The sequence below is a fragment of the Spodoptera frugiperda genome, chromosome 10 (assembly GCF_023101765.2).
Source record: "Spodoptera frugiperda isolate SF20-4 chromosome 10, AGI-APGP_CSIRO_Sfru_2.0, whole genome shotgun sequence".
NCBI classification, from domain to species: domain Eukaryota; kingdom Metazoa; phylum Arthropoda; class Insecta; order Lepidoptera; family Noctuidae; genus Spodoptera; species Spodoptera frugiperda.
This window is the reverse complement of record NC_064221.1, coordinates 4,888,879-4,906,825: the sequence shown is the minus strand read 5'-3', so window position 1 is coordinate 4,906,825 and position 17,947 is coordinate 4,888,879. Positions and strand designations below refer to the sequence as shown.

At 37.3% G+C, this 17,947-nt stretch overlaps 3 protein-coding genes and 1 pseudogene across 5 annotated transcripts in view; 1 reads left to right on the top strand and 3 right to left on the bottom strand.

Moving 5' to 3' along the window:
• Window positions 1-2,275: 2,275 nt before the first annotated feature.
• LOC126911149 (uncharacterized) lies at window positions 2,276-3,256 on the top strand (annotated as a pseudogene).
• Window positions 3,257-3,448: 192 nt separating this feature from the next.
• LOC118281516 (uncharacterized) lies at window positions 3,449-6,210 on the bottom strand. The gene is made up of 3 exons (XM_050696382.1): window positions 4,964-6,210; window positions 4,196-4,384; window positions 3,449-3,876 (listed from the first exon to the last, which is right to left on the bottom strand). The coding sequence occupies exons 1-3, from the start codon at window positions 5,081-5,083 to the stop codon at window positions 3,778-3,780; spliced, it is 408 nt and encodes a 135-aa protein (XP_050552339.1). The 5' UTR covers window positions 5,084-6,210; the 3' UTR covers window positions 3,449-3,777.
• Window positions 6,211-9,029: 2,819 nt separating this feature from the next.
• LOC126911126 (uncharacterized) lies at window positions 9,030-16,244 on the bottom strand. Of its 3 annotated transcripts, XM_050696373.1 has the most exons (5): window positions 16,098-16,237; window positions 14,927-15,043; window positions 10,331-10,398; window positions 9,865-9,943; window positions 9,030-9,349 (listed from the first exon to the last, which is right to left on the bottom strand). In XM_050696373.1, the coding sequence occupies exons 2-5, from the start codon at window positions 15,041-15,043 to the stop codon at window positions 9,194-9,196; spliced, it is 420 nt and encodes a 139-aa protein (XP_050552330.1). In that variant the 5' UTR covers window positions 16,098-16,237; the 3' UTR covers window positions 9,030-9,193. The 3 variants fall into 3 exon arrangements, with proteins under 3 accessions (XP_050552330.1, XP_050552329.1, XP_050552331.1); XM_050696372.1 differs by lacking the exon at window positions 14,927-15,043 and having other exon boundaries at window positions 10,331-10,518; window positions 16,098-16,244; XM_050696374.1 differs by lacking the exons at window positions 9,030-9,349; window positions 9,865-9,943; window positions 10,331-10,398 and adding exons at window positions 13,040-13,918; window positions 14,238-14,316 and having other exon boundaries at window positions 14,865-15,043.
• Window positions 13,040-17,947, bottom strand: part of LOC126911127 (uncharacterized) — a 30,892-nt gene continuing 25,984 nt past the window's right edge. Inside the window, exon 4 of the mRNA XM_050696377.1 lies at window positions 13,040-13,337. The gene's annotated coding sequence lies outside the window, so the exon portion shown is untranslated. The remainder of the gene's footprint in view (window positions 13,338-17,947) is intronic.

The following is a 17,947-nucleotide window of genomic DNA, read 5'->3' as shown; positions in this document are numbered from 1 at the left end:
AAGAGATTAGAATATACTAAATATAGAAATAAATGCTATAAAAATATAACCAAATGTAGCAACGAATATGATAGGCAGAGTATTATTAATTGTAATAAAAACATTAAGAAGATATGGGAAAGAATAAATATATTGTTAGGGAATAGTAAACAATCTCTCGATACTGTGATATTATCTAATATGAACAGCCAGGATGGCACGAAAGCTATAGCTGACGGGCTTGCGACTGCATTAATTGATGAGGAAATTCAACGGATTGAACATAATTGTGATACAAATTTTTTAAATAGACGTAATTATGTGAAAATACCTGACGTAAATATGAGATGGCAACCAGTAAGCGACGAATATGTAGGTAAAATAATTAAACAAATGAACGCTAATAAATCGCCTGGAAGCGATCTCATTCGTATGTCTGATTTAATAGTAATAGCTAACAAAATAAGTCCTGTTATAGCAAAATTAATCAATTTATCCGTTGAAAAACATAAATTCCCTGATAAACTTAAGGAAGCAATCATTCGTCCTATATATAAAAAAGGAGACCGTAAACAATTCTCTAACTACAGACCTATAGCGATTTTATCTAGCATTGACAAAGTAATAGAAAAATGTATAATAAATCAACTCGGGAACTACTTACGCACAAACAACATAATAAATAAATCACAACACGGTTTTCAAAAATATAAAAGCACTAATACATTACTGTCTAATTTTACTAACGAAATTAATGATTACTTAAATGAAAAAAAGTTCGTAGTTGCAATATTTCTTAAATATATAAAACTCAAAGGTGACTGACTGACTGACATAGTGATCTATCAACGCACAGCTGAAACCACTGGACGGATCGGGCTGAAATTTGGCATGCAGGTAGATGTTATGACGTAGGCATCCGCTAAGAAAGGATTTTGATCAATTCTACCCCCAAGGGGATAAAATAGGGGATGAAAGTTTGTATGAAACTTTGTCAATTTTAAACCAATCGGACTGAGACTTTGCATGCATAAAGCTACTATAGCGTAGGCAACCCTTAAGAAAGGATTTTGATAAATTCCATCCCTAAGGGGATAAAATAGGGGATGAAAGTTTGTATACATCTTCTTAGATTTTATGAAGAAGTCCTGATGACGAATCAGAATTTTATGATGACGTTCGCTTAAATACGATTTTGATTAATTCAACCCCCACGGGTGATAAAATAAGGGATGATGAAGGATGTAAAATGTATTAGTTTGAACCTATCAGTACGTAATGGAACGAACAAAATAATGTTTACAAATGATTTGACAAAATAATTTAAGCCTTTGGGAAATACCAGCAAAAACCCCAAGCAAGGCCGCGAGACGTAACAAAATTGCATTAGAAATAATATTTCCTACTTTATCCAAATCAAATATTTTTCCTTATCTGTCTGACAAATCGACAGGACATAAATATATATCTTTACTTAATAGGTATTATAAATCTAAAGAGGTTGTTACTTGATATGAATGCGCTAATGATCGAAACTATAAGTTTGAATTGGATTCACTTTTTTACACACGCTAAACAAAAGTAAAGCCGCAAAAACCATACCTAATTAATAATAATACTTCTTAACGCGAGCGAAGCCGCGGGCAAAAGCTAGTTTTTACTATAAAAAAGCATTCGACACCTTAGAAACTAACACGCTGATAACATCATAGATGTATTTATATGTCATTAGTTGATTCTATTATGAGCTATGCTCTTGGGAGCTATGGATTAACATTCAAAACTAACTTAGATAAATTGGAAGCTCTTCAAACTAGATTTTTAAAACTACTTGTCACTAAAAAAACTAAAAGCAACTGTAAAGGAGATTACAGAAAATTATTTAAAATATGTAAAATTTGCCGATTACTTTAAAACATAAATATCTTTTATTAGTTAACCACCATGGAACCCAAGAACATACCTTAACTTATGTGAACAACACTCTTAACACACGATCTATGGCTGCTGGTAGATTCAATGTACCCAGAGTCACCAATTACTATGGTGACAGGACACTAAACAAGAGAATACCTTACCTATTAAACAATCTGCCAGCAGACATAAGGAGTGAAGCAAAATTAATTAGATTTAAACGTAAATTAAAATTATATTATTTAGACATTTTTAATTTGTAAAAACATATATTATTAACATAGAGATTCAGCGACCCCACAGTCAAACTATTAAAACGGTTTTGTGGGGCTTATTATATTGTAATGTAATTATATGGAAATTGAATAAATAAATAATAATAACATCCTTGGAGGAGTGTGGGGTGGAGAAGCCACTGAAAGATTGGTTCAGAGACTACCTCACCTCACGTTCCTACCGGGTCAAGATAGGCGACACACTCAGTGATGAGAAAATAGTCCGATGTGGGGTTCCGCAGGGCTCAGGGAGTGGTCCCGTATGTTATTTAATGCATGTGAATAGCCTGTGCAATGTGCTTCAACATTGCTCAGCGCATATGTTCGCGGATGACCTCTGTGCCTTGCGAGCCGGTACTGACATCGCTGAAACGTGCCGACTTGTTCAACAAGACGTGGACGCGGTAGTTAAGTGGTCCCATGACAATGGAATAGTGCTAAATTCAGAGAAAACACAATACCTAATTATTCACTCACCTTACTCACCATAGAAGGAAACTCCTTTACCTATATACACTCACACGTTTGATTGCATTCATAGAAACTCGGTCAATTGCAGCTGCAAACCTATCCAGAGAGTAAATTGTGTGACTTACCTAGGGGTTAAAGTTGACGAGCATTTTTCCTGGATTGATCATGTAAATTACTTGTGCAATAAACTTAGAATTATATTAAGCAAATTTTACCACCTAAGTTACAGAGTTCCTAGCAGTACATTAAGAGTGTTGTATAAATGTATGGTGGAGTCTGTGATGGATTATGCTCTTGATTGCTATGGGCTTACATTCAAGACCCACATGGAAAAATTAGAAAAACTACAAATTAGGTTCCTTAAACTACTAGTAGATAAAAAAACTAAAAATAAATATAAAAAGGACTACTATAAGTTATTTAAAATCTGTACCTATCAGTCTCAAGCATAAATACATTCTCGCAACCAATAACCATGGCAAGTATGAGTATAATTCACCATTGACAATAGTATGTAATAAAAACAACACCCGATCGATGACGTCTGGTAAATACGAGGTACCAAGAGTTAATAATGTTTATGGTGATTGATCATTAAAAAAAATTAAATTAAAAATTAAAAAAAACCCCCGACACAAAAACTTAATTTCCCTTTAAAAAGTAAAAAATAATAAAAGAAACTTAATCTTAAAGTACCTAAGAATGTACTAATAATTCTAAAAAAAAAATACGTCGCGTTGGGGGACCGCTCCTAATTATTTCTTACTTATCTACGATTTACTGTCTATGTCCAGCAGTGGTCTACAATAGTTTGATAACGATTAAGAGCTGATGAAATTTTCAGTGTAGGTAAATAAAACAACTTAGTTTTTGTAGGAATTTCATTTACTTTATTTTCTTATAATTACTTGATTGGTTCTTAATATTACTTCATCCAAGAAAGGGGCAGGTCGGCTGATACCCTCATGGCAAGCATAACTCAAATACCAAAGAATGCTCATAACATGTGAGCAGCATCCCACTGTTCTTAAACCTACAATACAATTACAGCAATCACTTTTGATTGTGTCCCGGCTATTCATATTTGTTTCTGCAAGTATGAAAACAAAATAAGTTCCAGGAGAAGAGTGGCAGGACTTTATTTTAGCTTGAAGCAACATAGACCATCTTGAACATAGAAGTTCAAATTGCATACTTGGCCCCAGCAAACTTCACAAACTTCATTAATGGAAGGTGTCTGTAAATAAATAACATTCATGTAATTCAAAATTAAGCATTTACATATGATAGATATAAATTGCGCAAAACATGATCAGGCTAGAGAATTAATCTCGACACACAATGATTGGTTTTTACCGAAGACCTTTCAAAAAATACTAAACATATTTATTGTTCACTGGAGTAGAGAATGGAAAGACCAGTATCCTTTTGTTGTTGTTAGTAGAGCCAACATCATTAGTGTCTTACATTTAGCAACATAAAATTGTAATTGCTCTTTGGATTGCGTTTTTAGCTAGCTAATTACTATAAATATGTTATTTCATATTATTATATACCTGCTGGTGCTCCAACAAACAAGCAGTGTTGTCGGGAGTAAGACTTTGACCACATGCAGCACACATCAGTTCAGAATTATCACTTTCCTGCTGATAAGGTTCAACGGGTTGAATATCTTCATTTGGTGAAGTATCCTTAGTTTTCACTCTTAACCAACACCGCACACAAGCTTTATCGTCAGGATGACGCTAAAACAAATAATATAAATAAAGAAAAGCTTTCATTTAAACATACATGCTATTAGTGGAAAATATTAACATTGTTTTATTTCTTAGTTTATTTCAAATATATAAAATACCGAATTGATAAAAGTTATAATATGTACATGTTCTTATTTATACCTGTCGTGGTTATATCTAAGTAGCAATTGTGTAAGCCGTTCTTTGTTTTTCTTCAATCAAAATTCTGCATTGCCTGATTCTTAGTATGGGTTGTCCACATACAACACAAACACCGATGGCCTATGTGTCTTCTCGGCATATTATCAGAAGAACATGAATGACTAGCTAGCTGCCAGCATTCATGGTAAACATGGTCATCTGGTGTAATCTAGAAATAATTAAATGATTTTGAGTATGGCTCACCATTAAACAAAATAATAGGTACTAATAAATTATAACAGTGTTATGCAAAACAAATAAGGCAAGTAAATAATACATGTTACCGATTACTTATGTGTTTATTTAGTGTGATATCACACGTAAAAGTTATTGAAGTTCGTAACTATGGCCCATTCGTACACACAATTTTATGTGGAAACTACTTACATCTCTAAGATATGTCCACAGACGATTAGTGTTGACGATATCTTCACCGTCATTTGATAAAGCGTGTCTTCTTCTTCGGGACAAGCGAACATTGCAATTGATGCATTGCAAACTCGTCATTTTCAATAAAACACGTAACACACAACACAATTATTAAAGCGTCCTTTCGCGAAAGTAGTATCAACAGATGGAGAACGGAGAAGCAGTTGCTCAACTCAACGTAAAAATGGCCAGATAATTGCTAAATTGTTTAGATGAAGTTACTAACTACAATCCAAAACAAAACAACGGCAAAAACTGGACAGACTTTGAAAGATTAGGGATTTTACGAAGCTGTCAATAAATAATTGCCATTACAAAAAAAAATACTGATGGCAAAAATAATTCCTATAAATATAAAGATTCTATGCATATATATGCATTAATTATATATTCTAAGGTATAACCTGTAATTGGTTAATTATATTTACTGTTATTTCTATTTCAAAATATTGATTTATCATTTCGAGCCTTCTGATATTTTATTAATGGCAACTAACTAAACATGTCTTCTACGTTTCGTTTCATTATATTACGTTTCGTTACTAAAATCTTTTAATTGATATATTTGCTAAACCCCAGCTTCTAAAAATATTATTTTTACAAAAAAATGAATGGTTTAGTTCCCTCAATAAGTGGTACAAATTTTATCAGGGAACACCAAAAAAGTATGCTGTACGAATTCTGCCATTCTCCTTTCTTATCTAATAAATGTACTCGCAATCTAGCTGCCAGCTACCTAAACATGTAAATAAATGTATGTATATAAACATACTCCACGGATACATACATTATATATACAATGTGATAGGGCTGAGACTTCTAACCCGTTAAGGCTGAGTACTACATCTAATTTTATCGACAAAAGTCGGGGGTCGAAGGGGTCGAATCCCCTCCCCCTAAAAATTATGGCTATTTTTATAATTTTTGTACTTTTTTTGATATCAAAGGTTGTATGCGTCGTAGAAACAAAAAAAAAAAAAACGACAAACGGTAGCTAATAACCTTGGCTAACTAATTCATTACTTTTTTCATATGTTTGATAATGTTTTGGTGAGAAAAAAATCATTTGTGAATTATTTTTACCGAAAAAATCACTATTTTTCAATATTTTCAATTAGGGGTTCAACCCCATATTATTATTTTTGTCGATAAAATTAGATGTAGTACTCAGCCTTAACGGGTTAGAAGTCCCACCCCTATCACCTTGTATATACATATATAATATATGAATAACATACATATATATACATATATTACATACACATATATGTATATTTATATAAATAAATATATATACTATTATATAAAACTTATTATACTACATATTATTATATATAATTACTATACATTATACTACTGTGTAAACATTTACTACTAATACATAATATTTATCTAATATATACCTCTTGGATCCGACAGACAAACTACATATATAGTTTTGTCGGACTGTATACTAGTTTATAAGTTCATAACATGTACCTTTTAATAAAATAAATAAATAATAAATAAGATACGTAGATAGGTCATTATCTGCAGGAAAATATTAATTATAAAATAATAACAGTGCAATCTTAATCAACAGTGTGATTAATTGAATACTAAAAATATATTTTATCATTTGACATTACCTACTTTTCTTTGTGATTTGGAGTGACAAGATTTAGTCGCAGAAAGCTGATGTGCAACGACTTATTGCTTCGTGTTTTACTGTATGAGTGTTTTTTATTTTATTTTTTTGATTTTTTGAGGGGAGAAAATAATTCAAAAATCATCCCGCCTTGAGCGAGGCGAAAGGAAGTGTCAGAAGAGTCTTATAATAGCTAATAAACTAAAAACCTTAAACTAAAAACAAAAAAAATATATACTATAATATTATTGTACTGCATCGGTAACTTGTTCGATTCCCGGGTTCGGACAAGTACCTGGGATTTTTTCAACACGGAGTCTGGAATTTGCCCAGCAAATGGAAATAGGCTGACCCCCTATTACATGGGACTTATAACACAAATGGTGAAAAAAGGATGCTATATTAGCATTACGTGCCGCGATTTGCACCTCTACCTACCCCTTTGAGGATAAAAGCCGTGACATTGTATTTGTATTAATTATATTTTATATTTATTGTATTTTAATTAAGTAGCTAGGAATAATTATTAATCTAAACTAACACATTATTTACAACTTAAAAATACCAAAAAAATAAGGAATAAAAACTAACTTAAAACTAAAATAAAGGCAATAGGCGTGGTTAGGTGTGGTTAGGCGTCGAAGTACTCGTCCGCATCGCTGTATGTATCTTTATATTTTATTTAATATGAAAATTAAAGCCATCAATCACCCGTGGTGAATCCCCCTTTTGATCCGGATATCATCGATAAAAATCGAAACAAACACTGTTTACCTTATCGCAAAAACTGGTGTACATTGTACAGTGGCATTACGTGCCATAATGTGCATCTCTGTCAACACATTCAGGGATAAAAGGCGTGCCTATTAACCAAGGTTAGCTCACCATCCTTCCAGAACCAGACCTTATGTCTCATCATCAGACTACCACAATGAGGTCCAGTAACGCCGGACCCGGAGCTGCGGACTGTCTAGCCGGGTGTCGAGGCTCTAGATCGAAGTGCAGGAGTAGGAACGTGGTAGTTTTTAGTCAGTAAGAGTCTGACACTTGGAAACCGCATAGGATGATTTTCGCCTCATCAAAAATTAAAAACGGGGCGGGTCGCTGTGTGGCGGTAAACGGCAGCTTTCTGTATGTTCCTATTTAATCTATAACCCTTTATTGTTACAATAATGTTCCCGAAAATGTACTGGTAGGGGAAAGTGGGGGAAACACGAACACCTAAGGGAAAATATAAATAAAACAGTGAAATCAAATCACAGAGTTTCTTTAATTATTAAATTACAAACTTTACTTATCTAGCTAACGTATTACTAATCAACATCATTATTTTTTTTAATAAATAATAACAAAATGGCCGAAAAACAAAACCCTTAGTGTTCGGTTTTACCCAACTGATGTCGGGTAAAGCCGAACACCAAGTGGGGTAATCACGTACTAACATTACTAAGGTAAATTGTAGTTTTTGGAACACAAGTATTTGCTGCTCTGCCAATGCTGAGTTTCTTGGTTTGAACATCGACTATTGCCTTTTTGAGATCCTCTAAACTGTATTTAGTTTCAGTTTTTCTTTTATAATTACGGGGCATCTGAAACAATTTATTTGATGTTTAGCATTATCAAAATCACCCGACAATATAATTTAGTGCCACAAAGAAATCAACATAGACTAAAAAATATGAACAGGGAACTAACAAAAAAGGAGAGAGGAGTAATGCCAAACGTTCGAGATTACCCGACATGCAGCGTTCGCCTTTACCCCACCGGGTCGAAAAAAATTAAATGGAAAAAATATTTTAAGTTATAAAACTTTTACCAAATGCGTCACCGTCATTTTAATGGTTTAGTATGTAAGTTTCCCACTATGTAAAGGTTAAATAACTATTCTCAATAGAAATAAAGCTACACCAAGTTCAATTTATCAAAAAATTACATCGAAAACATTGAAAATATTAAAATTGACATACCTTGAAAAGTACGTGCGTCCGCGTCTCCCGTGTCTTTGACTGGCGCTGGTGGTGGCGTAATCTCTGAGTTACCGGCAAGTGATATACGGCTATATCTTTCTAACATATTAAAACTATTGGGTTCGGGTTTACCCCGCGTTCGCGTTTACCCCACTTTCCCCTACAAAGCGGTATGTTTATTGTTTAAACCTTGAATAAAATTGAAGTTATTGGTTCTACAGTTTTGGTGCCATAATAAAAAATGCTTAAGGGGTCGGGTACTAACAGATTATTATATCTTTTTATCATGTCCAGCACGTTCAAAAATGGGTAATGTCCTATGCTATACAGACAGTGTATAAGCTGGCTTGGGGTTATAGGAATTTTAAACCCATGGGAATGCAGGTAGAGCCGCTGGCAGAATTATGTATATGATAAATAAAAAAATATATGCAAAGTAAAATTTATTATGATATAATCAATTAAATTATTCAATTACATATTAGAAAAAATGTAGACTAACAAAAATTTACTAGAAAATGAACTTCAAGTAGACAATTAATCATGTTCGCCCAATTACAGTTCGGACGTTGTTGCGGGTTTGGCGCCTGCCTTTTAACGTCCGTACTTGTATCCCAAAAATTTCACATTACCAACCAAACTGCCACCGACTTCTGACGTCAAGGTCATGACGAGACGGTTGGTCAGCCAGCCTTCAGTGGTCACTTCTGCTGGCAATGGTGGTAAGCTGGTTCTATGAGTGCCGGTTAACTAGAAAGAAAAAAAGGACTTATTTCTTAAACGATTTAAAGAGTGTTCACACAGAAATACATTGCTTTAGGATTTTCTCCAGCTGGGTGCATTTACAAATATACAATGTCACATACATATGAGATCTAGACGAACAACAATTTATGTATCACACAAAGAGTTGCTCCGTGCGGGGACTGGCTACATGTTGCGCCACAGCTGGTTGCCCAGTCATCACGCCAACCGTGCAGTGCAGTTTCATCATTGTGTAAGGTACACTTTGGCATTTGGTACGGTTCCTTTTTCCAAACTATATGTACTTCTTAGATCATTTGGGCACCACTAAAGACTTTATTAGGAAACCAGGATTAATACATTCTAATAATAAGTTTGAAATCCGCCTTGAGGAAGCGTGGTGATTAGACACTCTAGCTCTGTGCCGCGCGTTGCTCAGCAGTGATCAAGTATAGGCTGATGTCGATGATGATACAGATACGAAGGAGATTTCTTTATAAAACGTAAGTACAAAATCATACCACAGTGTCTGGTCCACCAATGTACTCGATTCGGTGTGTTACCGTTTCTCCCGGAATCGCTGGTACGGAGAAGTCGGTTCTGAAATTAATAAAGATATAATCTATATATACCGCATAGAACAAACACATATGAGTTCATTGTACAGTTCGATATAGGTCCAGTAATTAAGTCACAAAGTGCATTTTCCTCTTTGATTTTATTTGAACACTCTGTACAAATACAGCATTGCAACAGCCGCACCCCATGCTCGTAATATTCCTTGACAAACTATACATATATACATTACAGCTTTTCTGTGGCCAAGGTACATGGAGCTGTCCACACAGAATTTAATACATGATTTATGTAATTATTTATTATGATTGAAATTACCGTGTGTTTCTGTGGACGAGTACTACTTCTAGTTTTATTTAAGCTATATACCTAATCTTCATACTATTTATCCTTAACTTAGTTCCTACTTACTCGAATAAAAACACTCTTTCTGCTGCCTGACGTTCAGGATGGGTGGACAGCAATTTCTGGAGCTCTGCCTCATCAGCATTTTCCACCACAGTGAGGCCTTCCGCCATCTCCTTCTTGCTTGGGAGGACACTGGCACTACAGCAGGCTGCTAGTGCTGACAGCAATGCGATGATGATGAAGGTCTTCATCTGAAACAGCATGTAGTCCACTTTTATCCACTGACCAAAGACAATATCTAAACGCGAGCGAGGAACGGTATCTTGCCGCCCTACCAAAACCAGACCCGTGCGTGCGGCGCGTCGCGTTACGCGGGCGGCTCTAAGAGCCATCAGACCGGGTTTACCGGGGCTCCGGCTTGAAAAGCATGAGCAGGAACGGGGTGGTTTCTAGTTAGTAAGAGTCTGATACTCTCGCTCGCCTCGCCTAAGGCGAGAGAAGTTAGAAAAAAATGCCGTTTAGCTAGTCCGATCGACAGTATAGCTAGAGCAGTAAAACCAATAGAGCAAGTGATAAAAGAATTTCTTTTTAATTATGCTGTTTCCACACTGCGGCTCCTATTCGTTCCACAAGTCTTAGGAGCCTACCGAGTGAAAAAAGTAAATTTGTTATAATATTTTATGGTGCAATTAATATACGTATTATTGACTGCACAGTTGACACGGCGGCTGGGCAACCGACTGCCGCGGAACGTGTAGCGATTCTTTCTGTGATCCACAAATTGTTGATTCGGGTCTGGGTGTGATGTGTATGTGAACTTGTATGTTTATAAACTCACCCACACCCCCAAAATTTGGCTTGGAAATGACAAATTCTAATATATTTTTTTAGAATCTATATTATAAAACAATACAATAAAAACATACCTTGGTATTCCAATATTTCTCCGTTGACTCTTGAAAACTGCAGTAGCCAGCCAGTTGCTTGAAGCCCAATTAATGAACTTATAAATAGAACGTTCGACTTATATATCCCTGATGTAAGATAAGATAGTAGATAGGTCACTATCTTCAGGGAATTACTTATTTTAAAATAATAACAGTGCGATCTTAATCAACAGAAAAAAATAACCTCTACCAAAGTGATATTTTATCATTTATTTTGATATTACCTACCTTTCTCTATGATTTGGAGTGATAATATTTAGTCACAGAAAGCTGATGTGTATTTTTTTTATTTATTAATTTATATCAGGCATTAATTTATAATTTATATGATGTGTAATGACTTTGCGCTTCGTGTTTCGCCGTGTGAGTGGTTTAGCCTTGAAGGAAAGGAAGTGTAAGAAGACTCTTATTAAAAATAACTTTTTAAACTGACATGACTTTATACATCGCGCTAGTACATCAGAGATCGGCGCTTGGAACAGTGTCGAAGTTGTTTTGTGTATCAAAATTGCAACCCATTTAACATTTAACGCTCTCTAGTGATTTTTCTGGGAACTAAAGTAAGATTGTTATAATCTGTGTAATCGTTCTCAACATTTATTTTTTTAATAAACTTCACTTGCTCTGTACCCGTCAAAACTGCGTTTCATTATAGCCGAAATATCGGAAACTCACAAAAACGAATATGCTACCTAATGGTAAATATCCCGTCTTAAGTTCTCATGTTTAAAAAAAATACTATCCGAGCCCCGGTAACCTGTTACGTTTTCCGCAGCTCCGGAACAGTAGCTACCTTGTATTTGGCTTAGTTAAGCTGTATTGATTAGAACTTTGCACCTATGGTTATAATAGAATAAAATAAATGTAATAATATTAAAAACTACCTAAATTAAAAATATGAGTTATTTTTTGAGAGTTTTTTTATTTCTACTAAATTCGTCGGAAACATGGAGTAATTTTGATCCATCTCCCTTCGCTGTTTTTTATGGAATAAGCCAGCAAATAATCAGACTGATCACCTGATGGTAAGCAATCGCCGCCACCCATGGACACTTGAAACACCAGAGGCATTACAATTTAGGGGTTGTTGTTGAGGAATCTGGGATTGGGAAGGGGAGTAATTGGACCTCCGGTAGTTGCTCTCACACAACGAAACACAACGCAAGCGTTGTCTCACGTCGGTTTTCTGTGAGGCCGTGGTATCACTCCGGTCGAGCCGGCTCATTCGTCCCGAAGCATGGCTCTCTCACACTTAACTAACAATACACTAACTAATACTTATTATACACACAATACTTTCTTTAAGCTTGTTTGTTTGTTTGGATGTTTAGAAGTTTGGATGTTTCCCCGTCAATCACGCTGAAACTTCTGAACGGATTTTGATGAAATTTGCTATACAGATAGGGTATGAGCTGGCTTAGCTTAAAGAATTTTTATCCCACGGGACCGTGGGGTATGAATAAAAAAATATATGCCAAGTGAAATGTATTATGATAAAAATATTTGAACACACACAATGTCACGCCTTTTGCCCCCAAAGGGGAAGGCAGAGGTGCACATTAAGGCACGTAGAGCCACTGTTCACCATTTGTGTTATAAGTCCCATGTAATAGGGGGTGAGCCTATTGCCATATACCTACTGTGCACAATTCCGGACTCCATGCTAGTACTGCGAAATTTTCGAAAACCCGAAAAAGCCCAGTAACAGTTTGCCTGAGAGCCCTTGTTTGGCACTCGCACTAGCGACTAATCGACCAACGAGGCAATATATTTCAACTCAAAACAAATTATACAAATGTCTATGAAATAATGAATAAAACAACTATTACATTATAATGTTATTTTAATGATACATATTATAATATAAGATAGAATAAAAAAATATTGACAGGATTATAGCGAAATCAATTAAATATTAAGAAAAATGTAAGTCTCGATATAAGCGCCGGTGTGGCTTCAAATTAATCGAGACTTACTAACAATTTACCAGAAAAATATGCATAATTATAATGATAAAATGAGCTTCAAGTAGACAAATCATGTTTGGCCAATTACAGTTCGGACGTTGTTACAGGTGCCAAGTACATCAAACTGCTTCAATCTTTCAAAATAATGGTTCTTTTTGGTCCCCAGAATTGAATGTTTTCTACCTAATTCCATCTTAGGAAAAAGTCTGTGTATATCTGTATTGGATTATTATTGTTTATTCATTATTGTTTATACGCGATGAACGTGTAAAGAGAAAGAAATTTTGAACTCAATTCACTTTAAATTATGGACCAAAATTGTTTGAAAATAGCACACAATGAAGTTGGCCCAGGAAAGTCCAGCAATGTAGGGCAACTAATTTAAAATTTAAAATCTTGACAGTTTTGAAGAAACTCGACAAGCTGGCATTATTGTAATAGCCAGCAGATCAAGCCACTCTTTTCTGTCAAACTTTATTAGATTGTCAGCTGTATTGTTCGGATATAAAGTTGAAAATGTAATTGACAGAGTGGGGTAGCTTGACTTACTGGCATTAGTACATAATATACGGTACTATTTACTAGTTTCCGTGCACGTAGCCATAAATTTTCACACTACCAAGCATACTGCCGCCGACTTGTGAAGTCAAAGTCATGACGAGATTGTTGGTCAGCCAACCTGCAGTGTGCACTAGAGATGGCAAAGGTGGAAAGTGGTTTCTATGAGTGGTGGTTATCTAGAAAGAAAGAAAAAGGACTTATGTTTTAAACAATTTAAACACTGAAATACAGTGCCGAATAACTTACAAGCCTTTTGTCGGGGGTTTACAAAATTTCGGAGTTCATAAGACTCCGAGTTCGACAGCTGTCAAGTATACTTTGCCACTTGGCAGAGTTACTTTTTCCAAATTATATGTAATTCTTAAGATTATTAAGATTGAAATCCGCATTGGGGTAGTGTGGTGATTGGATACACCTCTGCGTTGCTTTGCAGTGATAGTTATACAAGCGTATAGGCTGATGTTGATGATATAAAACGTAAGTACAAAATCATACCTTAGTGTTTGGTGCGCCAATGTACTCGATTCGGTGTACTACTGCTTCGCCCGGAATGGCTGGCACGAAGAAGTTGGACCTGAAATTATTAAAGATAATCTATCAATATATTTTTGTATTTTGCATTTTGTGAATTATGAATAAAGTTTTAAAAATAAATTCAGGAGCATTTTTTGGCCAAAATGCAAGAATTGGTCATGCCTGACATATTGTGGTTTCAACAAGACAGTGCCACATGCCACACGACACGCGAAACAATGAGAGCCGCCTTCGGTAAACAGTTTGCGCCTAGATCGTCCGATCTAACGCCTTTGGACTATTTCTTGTGGGGCCATGTTAACACTCATGTCTACAGGGATAAACCAGCAACGATTGACGCACTGGGAGCCAATATTGAAGCATTTATTCGTGATATACCGGCTGGTATGTTGGAGAGAGTGTGTCTTGCGAATGGGCCATCTAAACCGGTGCCGCGGCCAGTATTTGGAAATCATCATTAAACATAAAATTATATTGATCGTCCTATCGATTCCAATAAAGATTTCATCAAGTTTTTCATTATTTGAAAATCAAATCCTAACCACTTAAAAAATCACCCGTTATATACCTCGCTTAGTTCCCACTTACTCAAATAAAAGCTCAGTTTCGTTTGACGCCTGGCGGGTAGACAGGAATTTCTGGAGCTCTACCTCATCAGCATTTTCCACCACAGTGATGCCTCCGGCCATCTCCTCGCTCGGGAGGACACTGGCACTACAGCAGGCTGCTAGTGCTGACAGCAATGCGATGATGATGAAGGTCTTCATCTGAAACAGCATGTTGTCCACTTTTATCCACTGACCAAAGACTGATATATTATCTGAGCGGCATGGCACCCGTTTAGCTAGTCCGATCGACAGGATAACTGGAACGGTAAAACCAATAGAGCAAGTGACAAAAGAATTTCTTACTAACTCTGCTGTCTCCACACAGCCTACTCATTCCGCGGATGTTTTAGGAGTCTACTGAGTGAAAAGAGATAATTTGTTAAAATATTTTATGGTGTAATATTTTGACTGCACAGTTGGCGCGGCGGCTGGGCAATCAGCTGCCGCGCAACGTGTAGCAAATCTTTCTGTGATCCACAAATTGTTGTTTCGGGTCTGGGTATGAGGTATATGTGAACTTGTAAGTTTGTTTAAACGCACCACATTCACACACGTCACGCACAGGATAAAGCCCTTTTTTTTTTTTTTTTTTTTTTGAGGGGGAAAATCATCCAATGACTTTTCTCGCCTTGGGCGAGGCGAGAGGGAGTGTCAGACTCTTACTGACTAAAAACCACCCCGTTCCTTCTCCTGCTTTTCGAGCCGGAGCCCCGGTAAACCCGCTAGGTAGTCCGCAGCTCCGGATCAGGCATCAGCCCTGTTGGGCCCCATCTGTGGTGGTCTGATGGCTCTTTGAGGCGCGCGCGGAACGCGACGCGCCGCACGCACGGGTCTGGATCTGGTCGGGCGGCGAGCTACCCTTGCTCGCCGTCCGCAGGCCCACACTTACGGTGGCCGGAGATCGTCTCGCGATCCCCGACGCCCGGAGTGTCTCTCGCGGCGGCTGGGGCGTGAGGATGTTTGTTCTCTCACGCGCCCCGCCTCCTCCTTAGCTAGCATGACTGCTTCGCAGAAGGAGGATAAAGCCCTAGAGTGGGGCTACATTTAAAAAGTATAAACTTTATGTAATGTGTGACGTTTGGACAAAAAACGTAAAAACCTGGTTTGGAAATGAAAAAGTACAATTAATCAATGTTCAAGATAATTGAAATATTTCCAAATAAACATTTTTTAGAATTTATAATAATATAAAAACAGTACAATAAAAACATACCTTGTATTCCAATATTTCTCTGTTGTCTCTTGAAAACTGCAGTAGCCAGTCGGTTGCTTGAAGCCAAAAATCTTTAATGAATTTAAAAATTGAACGTCCGACTTATATATCCCTGATGTGTGATAAGATACGTAGATAGGTCATTATCTGCAGGAAAATATTAATTATAAAATAACAACAGTGCAATCTTAATCAACAGAAAATAAACCCCTTCCAATGTGATTAATTCCAATGTGATTCGTCTGTTGGGCAAAGCCAAATGACGAGGCTGAAGACCGAGGATGGCAGCGTCATCTCGTCGAAGTCCGAGATCCTCGGAGAGCTCGAGAGGTTTTACGGACAGTTATACACCTCAACACGGCAACCCATCGTCGGTACAGCTCGGGACCCAAGAGCTAAACTGACGCGGCACTACACTGAGGATATCCCAGACATCAGCCTGTACGAGATTAGGATGGCTCTCAAACAGCTTAAAAACAACAAGGCGCCGGGCGATGACGGAATCACGTCGGAACTTCTGCGAGCGGGTGGAAAACCGATACTTTTAGTCCTCCAGAAGCTATTCAATTCCGTCATACTCGAGGGAACCACGCCGGTAGCATGGCAACGGAGTGTGGTGGTTCTGTTCTTTAAAAAAGGCGACAACTGTCTGCTAAAGAACTACAGACCTATCTCTCTTGGACTGGAGCGGACGCGGCATCAACATTAATGGCGAATACATCACTCATCTCCGTTTCGCCGATGACATAGTCGTAATGGCAGAGTCGCTGGAAGAGCTGAACACCATGCTCAGCGACCTCAATACCGTTTCCCAACAGGTGGGCCTTAAAATGAACATGGACAAGACGAAAATCATGTCAAATGTCCATGTTGCACCTATACCGGTTGTCGTTGGGAACGATATACTCGAAGTTGTAGACCACTACACATACCTGGGTCAGATCATCCAGCTAGGTAGGTCCAACTTCGAGAAAGAGGTCGCTCGAAGAATCCAACTCGGATGGGCAGCATTTGGGAAGTTGCATGAAGTCTTCTCGTCAAAAATCCCGCAGTGTCTGAAGACCAGGATGTACAACCAGTGTGTGTTGCCAGTGATGACGTACGGTACCGAGACATGGTCCCTAACTGCTGGCCTTTTAGAAAGGCTCAGAGTCGCCCAGCGCGCGATGGAGAGAGCTATGCTCGGAGTATCTTTGCGCGACAAAATCCGAAATATGGAAATTCGCCAAAGAACAAGAGTTACAGACATAGCTCTCAAAATATGCAGGCTGAAGTGGCAATGGGCAGGCCACGTCGCTCGGAGGACTGATGGCCGCTGGGCCAGGAAGGTGACTGAGTGGCGACCGCGGACCGGAAGACGCAGCGTGGGCAGACCTCCCACTAGGTGGACCGACGACATCGTCAGAGTGGCGGGGAGCCAGTGGATGCAGGTGGCGGCTTGTCGTTCTACGTGGAGGACCAAGGGGAGGCCTTTGTTCAGCAGTGGACGTCTCTCGGCTGATGATGATGATGATGAATGTGATTAATTGAATACTAAAAATATATTTTATCATTTGACATTACCTACTTTTCTTTGTGATTTGAAGTGACAACATTTAGTCGCAGAAAGCTGATGTGCAACGACTTATTGCCTCGTGTTTTACTGTGTGAGTGTTTTGTTTTTTTTTTTTTGAGGGTAGAAAATAATTGAAAAATCATCCCGTATAAAAATATCTACAATATCCGGTCCGGACAAGTACCTGGGATTTTTTCAACACGGAGTCTGGAATTTGGCCAGCAAATGGAAATAGGCTGACCCCCTATTACATGAGACTTATAACACAAATGGTGAAAAAAGGATGCTATAATAG